Source organism: Apaloderma vittatum, unplaced genomic scaffold, assembly GCF_000703405.1.
Source record: "Apaloderma vittatum isolate BGI_N311 unplaced genomic scaffold, ASM70340v1 scaffold23317, whole genome shotgun sequence".
NCBI lineage: Eukaryota > Metazoa > Chordata > Aves > Trogoniformes > Trogonidae > Apaloderma > Apaloderma vittatum.
In genome coordinates this window covers 1-20,878 of record NW_009727028.1, presented here as the reverse complement: position 1 = coordinate 20,878, position 20,878 = coordinate 1, and the positions used below count along the sequence as shown (strand labels likewise).

At 38.2% G+C, this 20,878-nt stretch overlaps 1 protein-coding gene across 1 annotated transcript; it reads right to left on the bottom strand.

Moving 5' to 3' along the window:
* Positions 1 to 1,087: 1,087 nt before the first annotated feature.
* On the bottom strand, positions 1,088 to 13,886 carry LOC104269991 (nucleobindin-2-like). The gene is given in 13 exon segments (XM_009873530.1): positions 1,088 to 1,261; positions 3,027 to 3,108; positions 3,428 to 3,518; positions 3,520 to 3,584; positions 4,145 to 4,234; positions 5,186 to 5,278; positions 6,802 to 6,860; positions 8,403 to 8,493; positions 9,123 to 9,308; positions 9,694 to 9,797; positions 11,595 to 11,721; positions 13,013 to 13,120; positions 13,743 to 13,886. Coding segments are annotated over 13 exon segments (1,353 nt in total). The 3' UTR covers positions 1,088 to 1,148.
* Between the last annotated feature and the right edge of the window lie 6,992 nt (positions 13,887 to 20,878).

Sequence of the window (20,878 nt, the reverse complement as noted above, 5' to 3'; positions counted from 1 at the left end):
TAAAACCCACAGGAAAATCAACTTATTCCTGTAAAATCTTGCCTTACAATATTAGAGACCTATCCTGGTTCAATACCAAAATAATACAATCAAGTAGCACCCTTGTTTTAGGACACTTCATAAACTTGCACTAACTGCCAAAAGACTAGCAAGAGTGAAACTCTTTAAAAAAGTCAAAGATTCATGTCTGAGAAGAACTTTCTGAAGCCCATGGTGCATTTTGAAAAGTCTGGTACAATCATAGGAGGTAGGATAATCTGTACAGAAAAAGACAGTGAGTCTGGTTCTGTTTTGCACAATATTTCCATCAACATAAAAAGCTTATTTAATAACATGCATAATTTTGAAATCAGCTGGCACCTGATGAAAGAAACAGGGACAAAAGTACTGTCCCAAGAGCCAGTTGAGCACTCAACTGCTACACAGTTAATCTCAACAACGAGGACGGTTCAGCCCAATACACCAGATGTACAGTATTCCTTTCAAAGGCTTACAGTGAAATATTTAGGCTTCTGTAAACATGAAAAATATTCACTGTTCCACATAATTCTTTGCTATATTTAGATTTAAGAAAGTGCAAATTTTCTGTGATTAAGGATTAAAAGTTCCTTTTTTTTTTTCTTGTTTTTTTTTCTTTTTTTGGTCTCAGAAGAAGAAAGGGTTTGGTAGTGCTGGAAATAGTAGGCCTTTATCTATGGTCTTTGCTTCCCTGTATTTTGCTTCTCAGTAGCTCTGGAAAGAGTTCCTACATAAATCTAGAACTAACTTGACATTCAGGCCAGTTCCCTGCTTCCCCTCTGAAAAGATTCCAATTCATGCCTAAACACAGAATGGCAGACATCTCCTCTCTTTTTACGAGAAAAGTTCAACAGCTCAGTCCCCTGGCCATAAAAATCTTCAGTATTTTTTCTTTAATTACCTTCTCCATTTTAGCCTCTAAATGATCCTCTTGTCGTGTTTCTCACTGATGCATTGGAGAGAAATTTAGTTTAATTTATGATTCAAATCTGATTGATACTTCATCTTTAACATTCCCAATGATTTTACAATCTCGGGAAGAAAGTGGAGAGTTCCTGTTTCACTCTGATTTCCTGCCCTCCCTGCCCCCTCCCGATAATAAAGATGCTATAAAGTTGAGGCACAAGTGGTTAAGGGTGAACTTGATCAGTTCTAGCAGCTGGTTCTTGGACGTGTCCTGGTGGTAAAGGCTGGTCGCCTCCAGGAGGATGTTTTGGCGCATCTCCGACTTTGTGTTCTGCCGCTGTAAAACAAGAACAAACCATTTGTAACTTTTCAATCAAATCAGCCACAAATGTGAAAAGTCTCCTAAAGGAAAGATTTTAGTGTAGGGACAGTAAACCCAAAGCTTCTATACGTTGGTTTGTAAGTGGAATCAAGACGTTTGTATGTGACTAACAATGAGATCAGATTGAGATTACCCAACAGGCTACACTGCAATAGTACTCAGTGTTTCCTCTTAGATTACTAGTTCTTTCTGTTTTCTGTGAAACATTTTTATTAGATAACACATTGGTTCTTTGGAGATTGCTCTTTCTGAAATATATTGCATCTTTATGAAACCTTTAATCCCAATATGGGAAGCTTGAAAAAAAATCAAACCCAAACAACTGGTTCCTGTATTTTACTGCTCACTGCGTCAATACTTACAGCATTCTCCTTTTGCCTACGTTTGAATAGTACTAATTTTCATAGTTTGCTGAAGATTTCTGAACTTGCGGCTGCGGTCCTGTGATTATTTTTTTTTTTGTCCTTAAATTACCCTTAGTAGAACCAGCAGCCTATAGATTAGAAAGTGTTTACTTGAATCTCCTTAACTCAGTGAATGAGTAGTGACTAACTCTGGTTAAATATAATGAATTCTTATGACACCTGATGAAATGACTTTGCAGAAAGTTTTTACAAAAAATAATATATGTGTTAAGAACAGTATCTGCTACGATACTACGAGTGTAAAAAGATGTATCATTAGTCCAACTCTCAGGGCATCTGCTATTATAAACAATATTTTTACTGAAGGTGAATGGAAATGGGGCTCTCAAATAAGGATTGTAAAATGAAATCACCTACAGGCAGTTTTGAGGCAAATGAAAGACAAAATTAAATTGGTACTGAAATTCCATCAATACTCTTCACAGAACCGAGTGGCTCAGGGATAGAATTTCAGGGCACTCAACAAAGTAATCACTGAATATAGCATTTAAAGTTTGAAATATTAGTGTTGGCCCTGCGGGAGTTGTTAAGAGCTCTGCCTAGATAGCCTGAAGCCCTGTGTTTGAGATGAATGTCAAGAAGTTCTTGAGCTGTACTGATAATGAACATGGAAGCGAATAAAGCCAAAGTAGTTTGAACTTTTCTAGAGGGAGAAAAGTGAGGATGTATGGGAGAGTGGAGCCCCTTTAAAGCACAAAAGAAACATAAACCATGTGTTATGGATAACAAGTGCTAGTATATATCTGACCATTTCATTGCCATCAGTGAGCAAATGCAATGATTTCTTTTTATGACCCTATCTTCTGAGGGTGTTGAAGCAATTGGTCATTCACACTGTCTCAAACTAACTTGTCACGTTGTGCCCAACTGCTGGTGAATTGGCCACTGAAGACAGACTTTTTGAAAGCATTTAAATGCTTTGATTTGTTCTGCAGGCTGAGGCTGGTAATGCAGCCATAGAACATCAGACAGACCCGGCCATTTCTTTTCTGGACACTCAAAAATCCTAGATCTCAATATTTTCAGACTGATAGGTACAACACAATCCTTTTTCTCTGCCAATTTGATGCTTTGCATCAGATTGTTATTTTACTATGAATTTAAAAGCACTGAGATTTCTGGAATACTTTTGAAGAGATCTATACTTTCCTCTGAAAGATTGTTTAGCGATCCTCTCTACAGAGATCATTAAAACCACATTATAGTAGCAGTTTCAACAGAAAATAAAGTCTTAACAGCTTCTGCATTGGAGATCTTATTTTAAAGTTTGTGTATCTACACAGAAAGACACATACGGGGTTGGAATTTCAGTTCTCCAGCTGGTCCCGCAGGGGGATTTCCTTGCTGTAGTTTCTTTTGTTCCATCTGTTTTACAACCTAGTGAAAAATAAAATACTCAAGTTAAAAAACTTAAATCTGTCAGCTTTCTCTGATGAAGCATAAATGAATCAACTTCAAATTTGCATTCATCACGTAATGTTAATGGGTATACTACCGAGTTGAGATGCTTGCATTGTTTGCTACAATCCTGAACACTAGATTACGTTTTGCCGTGATACCTTTAGGTTAGAATTCAACTAGGACTCGTACAAGAAACCTGGGCAAAGAATGTTCCAAAGCTGTGGACTGTCATAAGCCATTACACATGTAAGGATATAGAAAAGGAGAAAAAAAAATTCTATTCTCAGGAGTGTACCTGCTGAAACTCTTGTTTCTGAGCCTGAAGCTGGTCATGCTGCCTCTGTAGCTCTTCCTTCTGCTTCTGAAGATCTTCTGCCTTCTTTCTATTGAGAAATATGACTTTCAAATTCCTTCAGCTCATCTTCAGTGAAGAGCTGCTGTTGATCGAGTGTCTGCAAGAAAATACATAGAAGCATGAATATTTAGCCAGGAATGCATACACATTTTTATTATCTTCCCCCTGGAATTATTAGTAGCTGAACTGAACAACCCTCCGAATTTTTTCTGAAACACCCAGATGTGACACTGTAAAGGGTTACTACACTTGCTGTAAGAAAAAGTAGAATAGCTGTTGCTCAGCAAAATTCTACTACAAATTTAGAGGTAGGAGGAAAAATTCCTCTTGTTTCCAGCTGAGCCCTTACTTTTAAAGCGATTCATAAACAAAGTTCGTTTTTCTGTTTGAAAAGCACGTGGGAAATGCTCTTCTCAAATCCACGGGGTGGCGCAAGACCTTCTTAGTTTGTGTGTGGACCATAAAGATCACATTAGGCCACTACGTTTTGTACATTGCATTTAACATTTTGTATGCTGCATTTAGCTAAGGCACTTAACTGTGCAGGTGCCACAACAGAACTGAAAAAAAGCAAATGTCAGATACGTGCCATTTGGTTTCCTGGTTAGAGTGAGGGTAACACTACTGTATGTTGCACTTGGAACACGTTCTCATTACCTCCCAGCTATCTGGCTCCAAAAATTCCTTTTTCTCTGTAGCTCGCAGGAACTCTTCCAAAGTCACTAGCCGGTCCTTGTTGACGTCAACCTATTCGAAGCAAAAAATTAAACTCAGTCTAAAGGATGGGTTTCCGTGGAGCTAATGTTCAATTACATCTTTAAATATAACCATCTTATTTTTCAACTGTTGCATTTTCAAGAGAGTGCCTGCAACATCTTCTGAAAGCTCTCACAAGCTTATATAGCTTCACAAAAATGGAAATAAAAAGTAAATCCTAACATTTTACTTCAGAATAAACTGGCTTGATTGTAAACTTTATTTGTGGTCACAGCCCCAACAGTAATAGTGGAATGCATGATTATTTTTAAAGAAAAATGTTTTGTAGCTTTCTGGTAATAGTTTTGTAACTGGGAGTCAGGCTAATCTCTGTTGGATGGGGAGGTTTCAAAACATCAAAAAACTCCAACTGAATTATGTCAGAATCCTTTAAGCGGAAGGGAGGACTAACAGAAGAGGCTTGCTCTGTTCCTCAAGCTCAAGGAATATAGTTAAACACAGAAAAGATACGAGTGAAAAACACTAGTTCAAAACATTTTCCTTCTCCTCTGCCTCCTGTGCTAAAATCCTATCAGAACTGGTCACAGGTGATACTTTGAGCTCTAAGCCCTCTCATGAAGGACAAAGGTTGGCTACATGAAAGAGGCCATTGCTCTACTCCCCCTTCTCACACATTTAGTGTCTTCCCTATTTGACACATAATTCACAGGGAATTTCTCTTGAATCTCGGTATCTGCAAAAGATGGAGGCTACAGCACAATTCCTCCTGTGGAACTTAAGTAAAACCAGGTCAGCAGGCATTTACATCAGAATATGGGGCCAGGGCTTGAGGACTGCAACTTTATGTGAATCCCAGCACAAACAGCATTCAGTGTGACAGATCATCCCTTTCTGCTGTACTTGAACAAGCTTTGTGTCAGGAGGACTGTATTTCTTGAATAAAGAATGAAATCAGCAGCTCTGCTGAACATCAGTCCCCACCTCATTCATTACATGTTCTCTCATTCTCAGCCTTTCTTCTTCCATTTCAACCATGTCATCCTCTTCATTTTTGGGATCATAAACTTTTTCTAGCTGAAATTTAAAATTCGCAAATGTTAGTTTGGAGTAAGGGCTGCTCATTTAAATGTCAGAGCGTATTTGGAACAGTAGTGCAAGATGTTGCTAATAACATTTCACAGTTTTCCTACAGAGTGTGTGTGTGTGTAATTCTCCTCTTTCAGCACACTATTTAAGCAACAAGTGAGCCTTTCATTGCTAAGAATGAAGTTTTCTGTTATTTCATGTGGTCTGTAATTCAGTGCTGTGGTCATTACAGTAAAATTGACCACAGCATGCACAGTCTGATCCTACGATTTGATTAAAACAGGCAGAATTTCCATGTGGTTTCTGGAAAAGGAGAGAGTAGCTTTTCAACCAGAGCATGCAGCTGTCCCCCGGAAGCATTCAGGATATCACAAGACAAAGTCCGTGCTTAATTTAACGGTCCACTTGTCTTGCATCAACGTCTTTGTCTTTCTGGTGAGTTCACGCTCATTCACTTCTACTTAGCTTTCCTACTCACTTCACTTGGCTTGCTTTGCCACAGGTAATTTTAAAGCCCCAGACTTATTTGTTTTTAAACTACAAAACTGCAAACTGATGGGACATACCTGTCAATAAAGACTGCCAGATATCCTCATTGTATTAGACGTTTCATAGCAAAGTATCATTAGAAATCTGTATTTGCAAATTTCATTTCGTCAAAAAATTGACAGTAGTTTAAATGTATAAGCCTCTCTATACACTGTATAGCACATTTCCTCCTTGACTCATGAAATCTAGAAAAATTGTAACAGTAGGTATTGACAGCCATAGTACTGGACTTTTGAATGAGAGGTTTAGGTGGGGTTTTTTATGCTATACCTAAACAGAACCTACTGGAAAAGTTAAGACCACAGCCCCTAATTTACTCACAGATTCTGCAATTGCCATCACTGCAAAATTTCGGTACACTGCTCTCATTACTCCTCTGGGACACAACGTAGTACTAGTATTCGTGGTTTTGCAGAAAACAAACCAAGGCTTAAAGAAACTGAGAACGTGTCTACTTCATCAGATGTATATGTGCTCCAAACTAGCTAGATAAAAAATACATGAAACTTCTGCAGCCACTTCTACAACGGGCTGCCTTGGAGCCAGTTCACCTCAGCTTGACCCCTTTTCTCTCAGCAAGTCTTAGGACTTGTTGATAAGCACTGCATGAGCAGCGCTACCCGCCTTCAGCACCTCCACCAGGCTGCACCTTGCCAGAATAGGAGGGCAGTGCTCTCTGTTGCCATTCGTACAGGAATAGCTATCCTGCAGATTAATCATAACATCTCAGACAAGTCTGTGGCAAACACATGAGCACTAGATCTTTGGTGTCTGAGTTCTACGCTTCAACTACTCTATTTTCGCTGCTGATATGTTTTTACACTTTTGTAGAAATATTAAGGATGCACAAACTTTGGCATTATTCTTCTCATTTGTAGTCCAAAGCCCCTAAACATATTAGGAAAAAATACAGATATCCCTGTAACCATTTACTGAAACAAGTTTCTGAACCTTTTTTTTACCTCTTTAGTAAATAGGGCTTCTAATTCTTGCTCATCCAGGAAACCATCATTATTGACATCTACAAAGAGAAGTGTTGAAAAATCAAGTTGAGTACATACAGAAAATAAAATACGTAATAGTTCTGAGTTAAGTAAGTATCAGCATACATATCTCACGTGGATTAAAACTCCATTTAAAAAGATACTGGTTACACAGGTGGCTTTCTTCTGTTTATGTTTTTATCAGGCATTGGCTGAACTGAATTTTCATTTTCGGTTGGTTGGTTGGATCAGTCTGGAGCAATCTCCCTACTTCTTAGATTGGCAAACTGAAATAGGTCACAACAGGATTGCATAGAGTGCAACTGCCAAAAAATATTGCTGAAAACAAGCTGTCCCAATTTAACAACTGAATTTCTAAATAGATTCAGGAGCAACAGAAGAGTGAAGAAAAACTTTGTTAACCAAGAATGTGACTCTCGAAAAGCTCTAAAAAATTACATGAAAATCTATACAAACACGCAGCGCTTGAGATCGCTGTAAAATGACATCTCAAGACAAATGCAGAGAGAATATTTGGCAACTAATGACCCAGCTCTTATCCTATGCTCTGCTCTGAATATTGCTGTACTACCTCTGAAATTAAAAGAGAATGTCTATTTCAAATGAGTGTTGTTATGGAATGTTTTTGTTTAATTGCTTCACAGTTTTTTAATGTACTAAACTCTAAGGCAAAAGGTTATTTCAGCTGGTTTTGTTTTGAGATTTGCACAAAAAAGCTACCAAAAATTTTCAGAAAATTATCTTTCAAGATCTCTTTCTAAAAATAAATAAGGTTTAATAACTGTAATAGATATTTATATATTTTATAAACCAAGATAAAAGTTCAGACTTGAGCTTGAATATTTTTCTTCAGTTGAATTACCATCTTAGGGATTAGTCAAATTCTCTGTAGTGTTTGACCTTTCACAGCCCAGCGCCAGGCAGGATCTGCTCAAGGGCACTTTATTACCGAGTGTTTAACAGTGTCAGAATACAAGGTTACACATTTATATAATCACATTTAAAGCAAAATGCCCACTGAGATGCATTCTAATCTCTGCTCCTACGTTATCATTTCTAGAAGCACACTGCTCAGAAATAGAAGCAGGAGAGGGGGGCATTTTGGATTTTGTTTTATGAAGAGCACCTTGCAATTTCTGAAGAGGTTTGGCACTTCTATGACCATTCCAAAGACAAGGAGTGTCAGGCACTGATCTGCAGAGATGATGAGGAAGCAGGTTCTCCCACACACACTTCTGAGGGTTTACTCCCAGTACAGGGTGTGCAGGCACAGTTAGAGACATGCACAGTGCCCATACTCTAAAGTGCCCACACCTCTCTGAGGAATCACTCCCAGTTATTGGCTGTATGATTTTATAACTAATTAAACAAAACTATTTTCAAGTTTAAAGCCCATCTAAAACTTCGCAGTAAACTTACAAAAATAACATCTTCTCTCCTCTATACTCTTCAGGTTCATCCAAATTACTTGATATAATTTGGATGGATCAAACTTGCCCTCAGCAGAAGGTGACAGAAAGTCACTTCACTTGCTCATTAAATTAAACCAAACTTCTTACCATGTAATTTGAAAAATGTTTTGGGGTCAAACTCGTTGGGATCTAGTCCATCTGCTTCTTCCCACACCTCTTTCAGTTGATCTTTGCTTCCCTATAGATTGGTTACAAAGAAAAAACAGAAAAGACAATTAAGTGTAATTTTTCTGCATTACGTTTTCATTATGGTTTTTCTGAAAGGCTTTATTTTCCAATTAGTCATGTTGCAAATGGAATTTTCTTTAATCTCCTTTTGGTCAGGCCTAATACTTTCATTAGACAGAAAGGCCTAGCAAGTGTCAAGGAAATGTATATTCTGTGGAAAGGAACACCTGTAATAATTTAGTCGTGGCCACACAGGCTCTTCTAGGAACAAGAGATGAAGGATGTCAAATCAGTTTCCCTTTTCTAGTGCAACAGTACTGTGATGCAGTTCCTTGCCGCCAGGCATACCATGAAGGCATCCCCACCGTTCTGAATACTATTCTGGCTTCTTCCCCATGAGTTTTATGTTCTTTATAAACAATAATTCTGCCACCAAATAGCATAATTATACAGGAAAAACAGAGGTGTATATATAAGTGGGTTTTCTAATGCTCAGTGCTGTTCCCACACTCTGCTCCTGTGTCAGTGAGAAGAGGTGAATGCTGAGTAGAAACAAGATAGGCCCTTCTCTTTACTAGCTCCTCCTCTCTGGAAAGGAAAGCTTCCACCCACTCATGTAAGGACAGACTGTGGCCGTACAGGATGGTGAACTTTAGGGTGATCTCCATGTTTTTTCTTCATCTCCTCAAATTTGGATTCTTCTCGCTGCCTCTTTTCTTCATCCAGTGTTTTTAAATACTCTCTCCTCTCATGTTCTTTCATCATCTCATATTTCTTAAACTCCTCATGGCGGGTCTTATCATAGTTTTCCAGGTCACTTGTAGCCTAAAAATACAGATACATGTAGACATATGATTATGCCACACAATTATGTTAACATATGATGTTAAAAGCACTGTTTTGTTCAGATCTGTGGGCAGGCTGACCATATTGCCATTCTCCTTTTAAACATGAGGTATACTAGTTGGGGGTTTATAATTTTCAGACAGTTCAAGTTACTAAAGGATGTTTTGGTAGCGCTTTTGAAAACAACATGTTTATACCTGATATAGTTTCTTCATTATTTATGTTTTAGTTTTTGGATTCACTGTACCCTTTCAAAAACAACTCCAAAGCAAAGACCCCCTAAAGTGCTCATTACACTCTGGCAATATCTCAGCTGAGAAATGAGAAGACAGAACCCTGTAGTAGATTTTTATCCAGCACTCACCGCTCTGATCAACATATCTAAGTCTTTAGGTTCAAAGGTGTCGGGATTCTGATGGTTCAGGTGCTCAAACTGTTTAAGGAGAGCCTGATGGTCTATGCCAGTGTCTAAAAGAAAGTACAAACAGAAATATTATTATTATGGGAGAAGACTCTGACAGCATTTACTTGCCACACAACTGTATTTTCTGAGACCCAACCCTTAACATTCTTCTATCCTATATTAATCAGTCTAGTAGGATCTTGAGGAAAATGTTTAAAAACACATTTGGATAAGGACTGCATATGGAGAATATCATCTTAAGTCTAGTTTTAAATCTGATCCATCTGAGAGGGAAGAAAAGAGGGGTCTGTGTGCCTTTTTTTTTTCCTGCATCAGATAGAAGACTAAGATATTAGATGATGTTATAGGGAAAAGATTAACAAAACAAATAAAAGGAAACCTAACAGCTTTGCCTGCTGTTGCTCTAGAATGCTCTTTTGTACATGTTCCAAGACGTTGGCTAGGTGTACAGAGGCAGCTGTGTTTTATAGATAACCTGGCTATACTTGCTGTGTGTGATGTCAAGCACACTGCCAGGGCTGATTCTAAGCTTTACAAAATGTTTTCCCACTTCCAGCATTTTCACATGTCTAGGTTTAGGCTAGACTACAGACCCTTATTCTCAGAGTAATTTAAACTGATGCATTGAATTCAGTGGGATCCCTTCCCATAACTCCCCAAGTTTTTTAATAGTACAACAATCTGCACAGGCAAATTAACCTCTCTTTATTAGAGCTACTTTGTGAGAAACAGCATTTCAGAAATAAGATCATGAAGTCCATCAACAGGATCTTTGTTTATGAACAACTAATTATCTTTAAAATGAAACCACTAATAAGACATTTAGAGAATTAGTTCTAAATGTAAACTTTAAAAATTCTTCAGTAGGAAGAAATAAATAGGGATAGCATCATTTCCCATACAAACATACAGCAATCAGAATCATTAAAAACCTGTACATTTTATTCACTAAAAGAAATTACCTCAGTCTGTACAATTTCATTAGCAATTAAGAACATGTGATCAAGAATTTTTCTCACTCTGAATGTTTTTCTTTACTCAAGAGTTTAAAATTGCCCCAGAAATAAGAAAAATAATCCTCCAGACTGTGATGTTTAATATTCGTTATACTTTTGTACAATAACTCTAATCAGCGTAAACGAGGCTTAAAAAGAGAAAACTGAAAACTTTTGTCCTGAGCGTAAACAAAAAACCCACAACAAAACAGAACAAAAAACTGCAACTCATTCTCTGCACTGTAAAGACATGACATGCTATGCAATGTATTCTTAAGCACAGCCCTACTACGCTATAGAATCATAGAATGGTTTGGGTTGGAAGGGACCTTTAAAGGCCATCTCATCCAACATCTTTAGCTAGATCAGGTTGCTCAGAGCCCCATCAAGCCTGACCTTGGATGTCTCCAGGGATGGGGCCTCCACTTCTCCGGGCAACCTGTGTCAGTGTTTCATCACCCTCATAGTAAAGAACTTCTTCCTAATGTCTAAAGTAAAGGTACCCTGCTCTAGTTTAAAACCATTGCTCCTCATCCTGTTGCTACATGCCCAGTTCTCAGGGACTAGTCTCTAAATGATGCACTACAAAAAGAAGTTGAAAAATAATTAGAAGTATCTGAAAAATCCACTGCCAGAATCAAGTATAGTTATTCAAAAGGCTTTTCCTTTCTTCCTAATTCCTATGAAGGCGGGTCTTTAGTGGCCCTAGGCCAGCTCAGAAAGGACACTCACTTCAAGCTTGCAGCCATATTGCTGACAACAAACAGAGCGTAACGGATGGACTTTGGGCACCTCTCCAACACAATCCCATCTGTTAACTCACCTATTTAAATTTTGTATCCTTACCTTGAAGAGAATCCATCTTAGCTTTAATTAACATTCTTAATCTTGCCACCTCTTGTCTTTTTAGTTCATCCAGCCGTGTTCTCACATGGTGGCTTACTAAATCAAGCTCTCTACTAAGTTTTCCACTCTGTCAAAAAACAAAACAATATATAAAAACTAGAAGAACGTAGACATTAGGATTTCCATTAGACATGAGCTGCAAGACAGCAGCCTACTGGCAGTCTCTGGCAATACTGTACCCACACTGTAAGAACCTCAAAATTTTTTCCAAGAGTAGATTCAAATTTTTTTTCAGCTTATGGTTATAGAAGCAGAGAAGAATCCTAAAAGCTTTCTGAAAAGAGAATTTCTAAGTAGTTTGCTCCTCCGAAGAGCAAAAACATGACCCTGAAGCAGCAATACGTAATGATGTTTAAGAAGTGACAAATCTCCTGATCAAATGTTTTCAAACTAGTTCAAAAGAACTGTGAGGCGCACACCAAGTGCTGCGTTCATCCACTTGATGACAGCTTGAGAAGGTACTGCCACAGCCACCAGTGTGCATTGCAAGAATATTTACCAGGATCTGGAAATGGATAGTAACCTTCCTGGGTTACACTAGATGTAGCACAGAAGAAAAAGGAGCCAAAAGCAGCAAATGGCAACATGGGGGATTAAAGGAAATGCAAAAGGCAGGATCTCCTCTTTAAGTCTATCACTTTAGACTGTTTCCTACCTGTCCCTTGCTGAATTTCTAGCTCATAAAAGGGAATGCAGAACAGCCACCAACCACCCAGAGCCAGGAACTAAAGCAGAAAAGACAAGAATGTGGTGAGGTTTAGGAGAGAGTGCTGTGTGGATGGGCACAAAAGAAAGGACAGCAGTGGAGAAGCCTGAGGTCTATTTTATTCCTATATACGCTGACTTTAGCTCCAGCACAACTCCTCCATTTCCCTCGACTTTCAAATCGGACTGTCTTGTAATTCTCTTCCCTGTCATCATATTCATTTGTGACACACCACCTTAAGGTCATGCAGATACACCTCTGTTCCAAATTACGGTGTTCCAAATTACTCAGCAGGCAACGGCAAGTGGAAGCTACTCTTGCAGCTGTTTCAATGTACATGAAGGTTCACGTACCTGCATGGAGTCTCAAACTGGCTTTTTAGTAGGTAGGCAGAAACTATGCAGTCAAGTTATGTTGCTGGGTGGTTTTTATGCTATGGGATATTCTTTAATGAACAGAAATTCTTCTGTTCCTTGACTAAAGACAAAGATCAAGTAAGAGCTAAATACCTCAGTAAATATAAATGACGGGAAATAAAAGGTCACAAAAATTGAGAGGAGTATGAAAAAAGAAAAGGAAGAAAGAATACAATGCATATGGGTCAGGTTTATGGCTTTAATAAACCTCAGTTTAACTCTCTCTTTGTACCTACCTTAATTTCCTCTATATCAGCAGTCTGGAGTTTCTCCCTGAAATGCTTATCTGTCTCCAAGACATCTATCACTTGCCTGAGATATTCATCATAATAAAGTCCTGTATCCTTCAAAAAAAGAACGTGAAATTGAGAACATAATATACTAACAAACATTTCATTTTGTTTAAATAGAATAATTACACTGAAACTCATATCTCAGCAACACACACATTAAATTCTCTTACATATCTTCTTTTTTTATGATTTGCATCATTGCTCTATAACAACTCCTGTGACTCATTTGTTTCAGCAACACACAAGAAAGAGAAAAGTGTCTAAGAATCCATGTCATACACAAGCATTTGTCGTGTTCATATTGGTGTTTCTGTTTTGTTTTGTTTAGAACACTGCAACTCATTCATTTCCACTGAGTGGAATTTCCTAAGCCACCACTCAATCACTTGAAAGAAGTCTCTGTGAAACAGTGAGTAGATCTTTCTGCTGTAAGCTGGGGAAATCCTTTCATGTGCCACCTCACCGTAGGAAAAAAAAAAAATAATAGCAAGAGAACAAATTTAAACAGAACCTCATCACAGCAGATGGTAGACTGTATGACAATACTGGCTAAGATCAGTTTCCTTCCTGCAAGTAACTCCAGTAAAGTACATCTGCTTTTCAGGAAAGGAGTTTGCTAGATTAATAACAGCTAGGAAAAATCACTTAATTAGAAAAATTTCATTACACTTACTGGATTTTCTACCTTTTCTCCTTCCACGTGACCTTCTCCTTTGACTTTTGTCTTATCTATGTCTATAGGTACAGCTTCCAAGGCCATTAAGACACATGTCATCAGCAAAATACACTGTTGGGGCAGGACAGATAGCCACTTCATCTGAAATGAGATCAAGCCACAAAAATTGACATAAATAAGGTTACTGTACTGTAGCAATTAGAATTTTTTTATATTTCTACATTGATACATGTAATAAACCACTTGGAACATGTTCTACTGCTCTGAAGGAATACTAAAACTCAAAGAATTAAATACAGCTTTAATTTTTAAAGACCGTTATTTCACCAGCAGATTTCCTTAGATTATCTTACAGTTGTGTGGCAAACCTAAATTGTACTGGAAATAGTGAGAGGTTTTGAACACACCGTGGTATTATTAAAGGCTCCACAGAACAGGTGGGAACACCCAGCGTTCGTTCATACACTTGTTCAGGATGGCCAAGTCCTGCATTACTAATAGTGACATTCCTCCTCTGATCAAGTCTGTGCTGAAGCTATTGACAAACTCCTAAAGATAAACATGGACACTGAATTAGATCTTAGTTTAGTAATGCCAGCAGTTTCTACCTTTCAGCAATGGAGTCGTTTGCCTAATTTGGAGCCAAGATCTGTTCCAAGATTTATTTGCAGAAAAAGTATTTTACAATCCATGTTATATTCATATTTCAAGTTGACAGAGATTCCTAAAAAAAGTGTTCAAACTACCTGAAATTGTTGCTGAGGCTGGGATTTATTAAGCGAGCCTCCCCTAGGCTTTCTTTGGTGTCTTACATGGGGTCAACTCACACACAGTTTGATGAGCACTGAGTGCTTTGAGTTCTTGACCTCTGTCTTCTCCCCGTCCATCACATTTGGTTGAAAACTGTGTGATTCATTCAGAAATTGATTAGAGGAAATACTTAAAGAGCACAAGTACACAAAATTCAGCTAAAAGAGTAATGACAGTAATCCAGCATCTGACAGCAAAGTCAGGCTCTTGAGAGAATTCAGCCTGTGACGGACTCTGAATATTCTATATAAAGCTTGAGCAAACTCCAATATGCACTAGTAGTGGAAATCGCCTCCTGAAGGCCTTTTGATAAAACATGCTCCAAAGCCCACAAGTACCAGGAAAAATTAAAAGCAGACAAGACCAAAAGTAACAAGAAAAAAAAGATCTATCATTGCAGCTGACTTTGTAGACTACTGTGCTTAACAGAGGACTTCGGTAGTATTTTGAGGAAACCAATTGTTTACACAGTCTGTGCTATAACAAGTAAAGTGGAAATACATTTATTAGAATTAAAAATAATTACCCAGTGAAGACAGTTATTGGCCTTATGTACTTATTAGTCCAAGACTGTACTCATCAAAATTCTCTCAATCAAAGCAGGTGACTAAGACATGTGTCACCCTTTACAGTCACAACTGAGTCACTGGGCACATTCTACTTTGACACGTACTAGAAGACAGAAACCAGGTCCACTGCAAATTCTAACATTAATCAGCTGCAAGAAAAACTCAGCATGAATCTCAAATTCAGCAACTAGAGGGAAGAGTGACAAGTGGCAGAAGAGGAAAACTAGGGTTCCACCTTTTGTTCCACTAAACATGTTACTATTAAGAGTTCATCCCACTCTCAGCCTGTTACCACCTACCTTCAACAGCCACCGAGTCAACAGACAATCAGAGTGTTGCAGAAGAGGAGCCCTGTCAATGTGTTCATTGTCATCAGTGGCACATGATGCACAGCACACAGCCTCGTGCCCTGCCATGGGTGCGTTGCTCAAGCCTATTATTTATCACTACTCTTCCTACTGCTACATAGTTTAACAGAAATAAAAGTGGTCATGGATCTGCCCAGCTGAGGAATAGTGCTAATATTACAATTGTCATCAGGAAACTGAGGAATTTTAGTCAGAGACATGTGGCCCCACCCAGGTGAGAAGTTAGGACAATTGTAATCTACTTGTATCAGAAATCGATCTCGTCTTTCCTAGAGGAATAAAAAACTATTTCTACTTGTAATATATAGAGAACTAATCCTAAAAGTAGTGCTCTAGAACTGACAAATTCTGTAATTGATAAACAAAGCCAATATTCTCAACTTTCAGGGGAAATGTAAAAGAAAAGCTTCTCTGCGTATAAAGTATTAAAAAAAAAAAAAAACAGAGCAAGAGCTAAAAGAATGAGATAGTCAGCAGAAAATAGAACCACCAGTGTACCTGCGTGAACAGGAAAACACAGTTAGAAAAGAAAAGCAGCAAGCTGTCTGCCAGCAATCTTGATCTTGCTCCCACTAAAATTAATCACAAATTCCCATCATCTTCAGTGGAAGAGGACTGGACATTTGAATTTTAAGGGCTTTGAATGATAAGTACAAAATGCAGCTTCTAATGTTTGTTCTGGCAACATTAACACATGCAGCTAAACATGGCATTAGCACACCTATTTCATGCAACTGCCAGGGGTTTATAACATAAACGTGAAAATTTACTTGTTGTTAACTCTACACCTATTGCCCAGAAAACAGCATAGCTCTAGTACTAACGTCTCCATCACCTTCCTAGCAAAGCACAAATATTTTTAACGTAGTAACACTCAATGTCTAAAACTGAGATAGGCAAATGCACAGATACCAGTGCACAGTGTGTGGTGCCTGCACATGTACAAGCTGGGTGGATGATTATGAAGAGAGCCCAACGCCATAAATGCCGTATCGCGTGTTTGCCCTTGCCAAACCCCTGCGTACCACAATGGGCAATGTAAACATAGATCCAGACTTACAGAACACACAAATAAGCCTCCTAATTCATAAAACTTCCCACACGTCTGCTGTATCTGATATGAAAGTAAGGACACCTATGTGAGATTCAGTGCAGACATGCGGGATGACAGCAATATTCTCTGTAGTCATGACTGTACTGTGACTCCCTATTTTAATGTGGTATGTTGGAGAAGTGAACAATCTTCATATGCAGTGCTGCAGAAAAAAAAAAAAACAACAAACAATAGGAAAGAGATAAAGTAGATCTACTGATCTTCGTCTTTCCAAGAATATTCTAACCTCAGAACTAGAATGGAAGTATTAGAAATGTATCTGAACTACATAAAGTACTTGTCAGCTGTTTGAGGTAGCCATCTAGCATCTCTAATCTGTTTTCACCGCTATGAAACAGTGATATACCCGTCCATATATCACAGTTTAAATTGAGAATGTCGAATTCCATGGGGTTTTCTATTTCTTTAAAAAATATTTGCAAATATATACATTGATTAGCTCCTAAAATCTTTTTTAAAATTACATTAAACATTTGAAATCACACAAAACCAGATTAGTCTTCTGCCATATTTTCTGTTTGAAAATACCTCAAGTATCAGTGTTAGTTCCTCCCTGTTCTTTCAGGAGGAGTTGCCGTGCAGACACTGCAGGCTGTCATACTTTAACCAATGACGAAGCTCAAGGAATCTACAGTTAATGCATCTTCTTCACAGTATTAGTCCATGAGCTGAACTGGTATTAGCATGGCTAGAATGTGGCAACAATTCTGAGAAGCAATTGCAAAAACTTGTTTCAGCTCAAGATGCTAAGATAAACCTCTGGTTGAGGTGAAGATGCCTTGTCACTAGGTCACTCCTCTTAAAAGATTTCTCTTAGAAGACACGCGCAGAAAACAATGTGAAGAGGGAAATGGCTACAATATGCAATAGTTTTCCCCTTCCGTGTTCTCTTTCAAAATACAGAAACACCTGCATGCTTTTCTTCACTTTTAAAAGCTAATACACAAGCATCATTTTTCCCTCTCTCCTCTTTCAGTAAATGTCCCACCCACACCAGCAGCAACAATTTTTCTTTCATTATCCTTCAGGCACTTTTTTCTCTGCTGTCAAAGCTGTCCATTAACCACATGATTCAGACACTGCTTCTCTTTTTCCAGCCAATATCCAACAGGTTTCGACCAGGACATGCTCTCCTAATCTTTCGTTCAAGTACACCCCACTCAGTTCTCTGCACCAGGGGACATTCCATATTTTTTAAGAAGCATTTTAATATGGTACATAAATATAGTTTTTTATATAAACAGTATTATTTAAGTGCATTAAGGCAGTAGAATTCTTTTATCCTGTACACTTAAATTCTTTTCTTTTGGCTTGTATTTATTACATTTTTCTCACTGCACTTTATCTGTTTAGTTCTCTCTACAGTTAAAAGTTGGCCAATAGGACAGATTCTTTTTTCAGCTTCTCAGAGAGGATAGCATGCCTCAGTGTGTGTAGTACAACATTTGCTGACAAAACCTGGTTTTTTTTTAAAAAAAGAAACACTTCAGCTGTTTTATTAAATGAGTCACCCAAATGCTGGGGGCTACTGTATAGTAAAACACACTACAAATGCTCAAGTGGCAAAGAAGAAAGTACTGTTTGCAGCACAACTGTATGTCCAGAAATAAAACCTGCACAGAAGCAAAGCATACGGCTGCTGCTACACGTGCTTAGCTCTGGCCACGTATTTATACTACTACTTGCCTTCCAGGAATTTCCTTATCATTGAAAAAATAAGTATCAGTGCCTACAAAGCTATCTTACTAACTGAAGAATGCTGAAATACTAGTCTGGTTTTTAAAAGCAACTTGCATGATTTTATCAATCCTTTCCAATAACGTTTGCTCAAAAAAAAGTTTATGAAACCAATACTCCAGCAAAAACTTGTATCGAATTCAGTGGATACTTGAGGAAACTTTTACCAACTTCAAAAAGCAATTTAAAAACATAGCTTCCTGTTCGATAAGTTCAGTTCCCATACAGAACAAAAGACAACAACCCACCTGAAATCTCACAAATTCTTTTTGTATCCATGCGAACAGCAGTTTTGTCAGTGCTGGCATAAAAAGCAACTTTGTTTCAAATATACTACTACCTGCAACCAAAGTATTTGCTCATGCCGTAATCTCAAACCAAAAAGTTTTTCAATCATTCTACTAATATTAATTTTGCTCTAGTCAACAAGTGATAACGGTAAAGTAAACCTTGAATGCTCCAGAACTCCAAGGTACCTTTTTTACCCCTTTGCAGCAAAAAAAATTAGCTAACAAGAATAAATCTAGATCTAATAATATAGAGCCAGATTTAAAAATATTTAGGCAGTTAATGACAGCTGCTTAATGAGATTTATTTCCATAATTTGCTAATTCCCATTGATTTCTACTTGCTTAGGTATATGCATAAACATCCCACTTCTGATTTATAAAGAATATAAAGTAGGGGAAATTTAATCATGAGAAGGGTCTATATACTTCCTGAACAACCTATGATGAAGAACAATATTTACAACTGAATACGATTAAAAGGGTTCTAATAGAATGCAGGTTTTTTCATTCTTCCAAATGTCAAATCATGCATAGCATGTAACAGCAAGAAAATGCTGAAATTAAAATGAATTTTGCCTCTGATTTTAGTTAGGTTGGCTTAAGTACCTGGGCGTGGTTTTAGCTACGTACAAGCGTGTCCCTATCTAGAAGGCTTGTGTCTACCACATACCTAACAGGAACTTCACAGAGATCTCTTCTGCTCACTGAGCAATCAAACAGACAAGAGCACAATCCCACACTAGATAAACACCTTTGTTGCACAGGAGTTCAAATCAAGGCAACACTGATACTGGTTTTTAACCTAACAGTAAATGATTTTATCTTTCCTTTGTAAAGCGCATTTGTTTAGTTAGTATATCACTAGAAGTATGTGTCAATATTTCCACTCCGACAGTTGTATCAATATAATAATATTTTATGTTTCTTACTCTCTCAGAGAACTACTGCTGTCCCCTTTCACAACTACAGTTTCACTCAGGGGCAGCTTTTGCCAGAAAACATTTAATTTGCCTTATATGAACTGAAAGGTTATGTTCAGCAGTACTGTCGTTACTTCACAGGCAAGTTAAGGAAACTTCTCCTTAGTCTTATTAAAAAATAATTATTTTTGTTGTCCTTGCTTATTTTTTATTTCCTTTTTCTGGATGTAATTTCAGATACCAAATAATGATATCTCACGCTATATTACAGCATCAAGTCACAAGCATATTTACATCAGATGCCTTCACATCCAATAGCTAATGGAAATTCTAAGCAGACCCGAGGAACAACATTATATTGTTTTATAATTTTGTTTTCCCCTTTTTCTGTTTACGTCGACTACTTTGGTTAGAAGTGAATGAAACTCACATTGTTCTACTACAAAACAATTTGTTTAGAAATAGACTTACGTGGGTTTTTTTAATATAACTATCTTTTTCTAAAATAAAATACTGCCCCCATCCAAAAGACTGAAGTAGTGAGTAAAAGGGAAAATACACACTCATAGTTAGAAGGTACTGTATGTGATCAGGTTAGTAATTTGCAGCCCATGGTGGATGTCAGACTGCGACTGTGCAAGACTATGGTGCAGCAAATGACAATAAGAGACAAACGTGGATGCTAAGCGCTCACAGAAAGGTGGCCTTCTCCCATAAAACTAAGAGTCTTAAGCAGAGGCTCATAAAGGCTACAACAAAACCTGTTTTCAAGCAGTTCTTGAGTGGCTCTTTATCTCCTATCCAGCCTTTAAACCAGGAATCTTTCCCAAGCTGCTGTGTTTAGCTGAGCAGGACAGTCACTTCTGAATTCGGGCTCGAACCGCACCAATACTGAGTCACTTCCAGGACTTCTCCTTAGAGCGGGAGAAGGCAATGCAAGAAAACAAGGCCCAAAGCAAACCTTCACGTCGAACCTGACACCACGGTGTCCTGGTGCTGCGCTGCTGTTCTCCTGATGGCCTAACTTTGAAAACACTGGACATTATTTCCCCACAGCAAACATTCCCAGCTCAAACGACAGCAGCTGCTTCTCCTACAGGCTTGGCAAAGAGAGTTGCTAACACCACAGCCCTCTTCACTCCAGGAAGAAAAGTCACCTCTCTACACCACACTTCTACCTTTTCCTCTTGGGGAGTATTTTCCGGGCCCGGCGGCTGGCCCGGCACGACTCGCGGCTGCCCTGGTCCCAGAGCAAGCAGGGTGCTGGCAGGCTCAATACAAACCCTTCCCAGTGAAACCAGCCTGCTCCTTCGGACAAAGCTGCC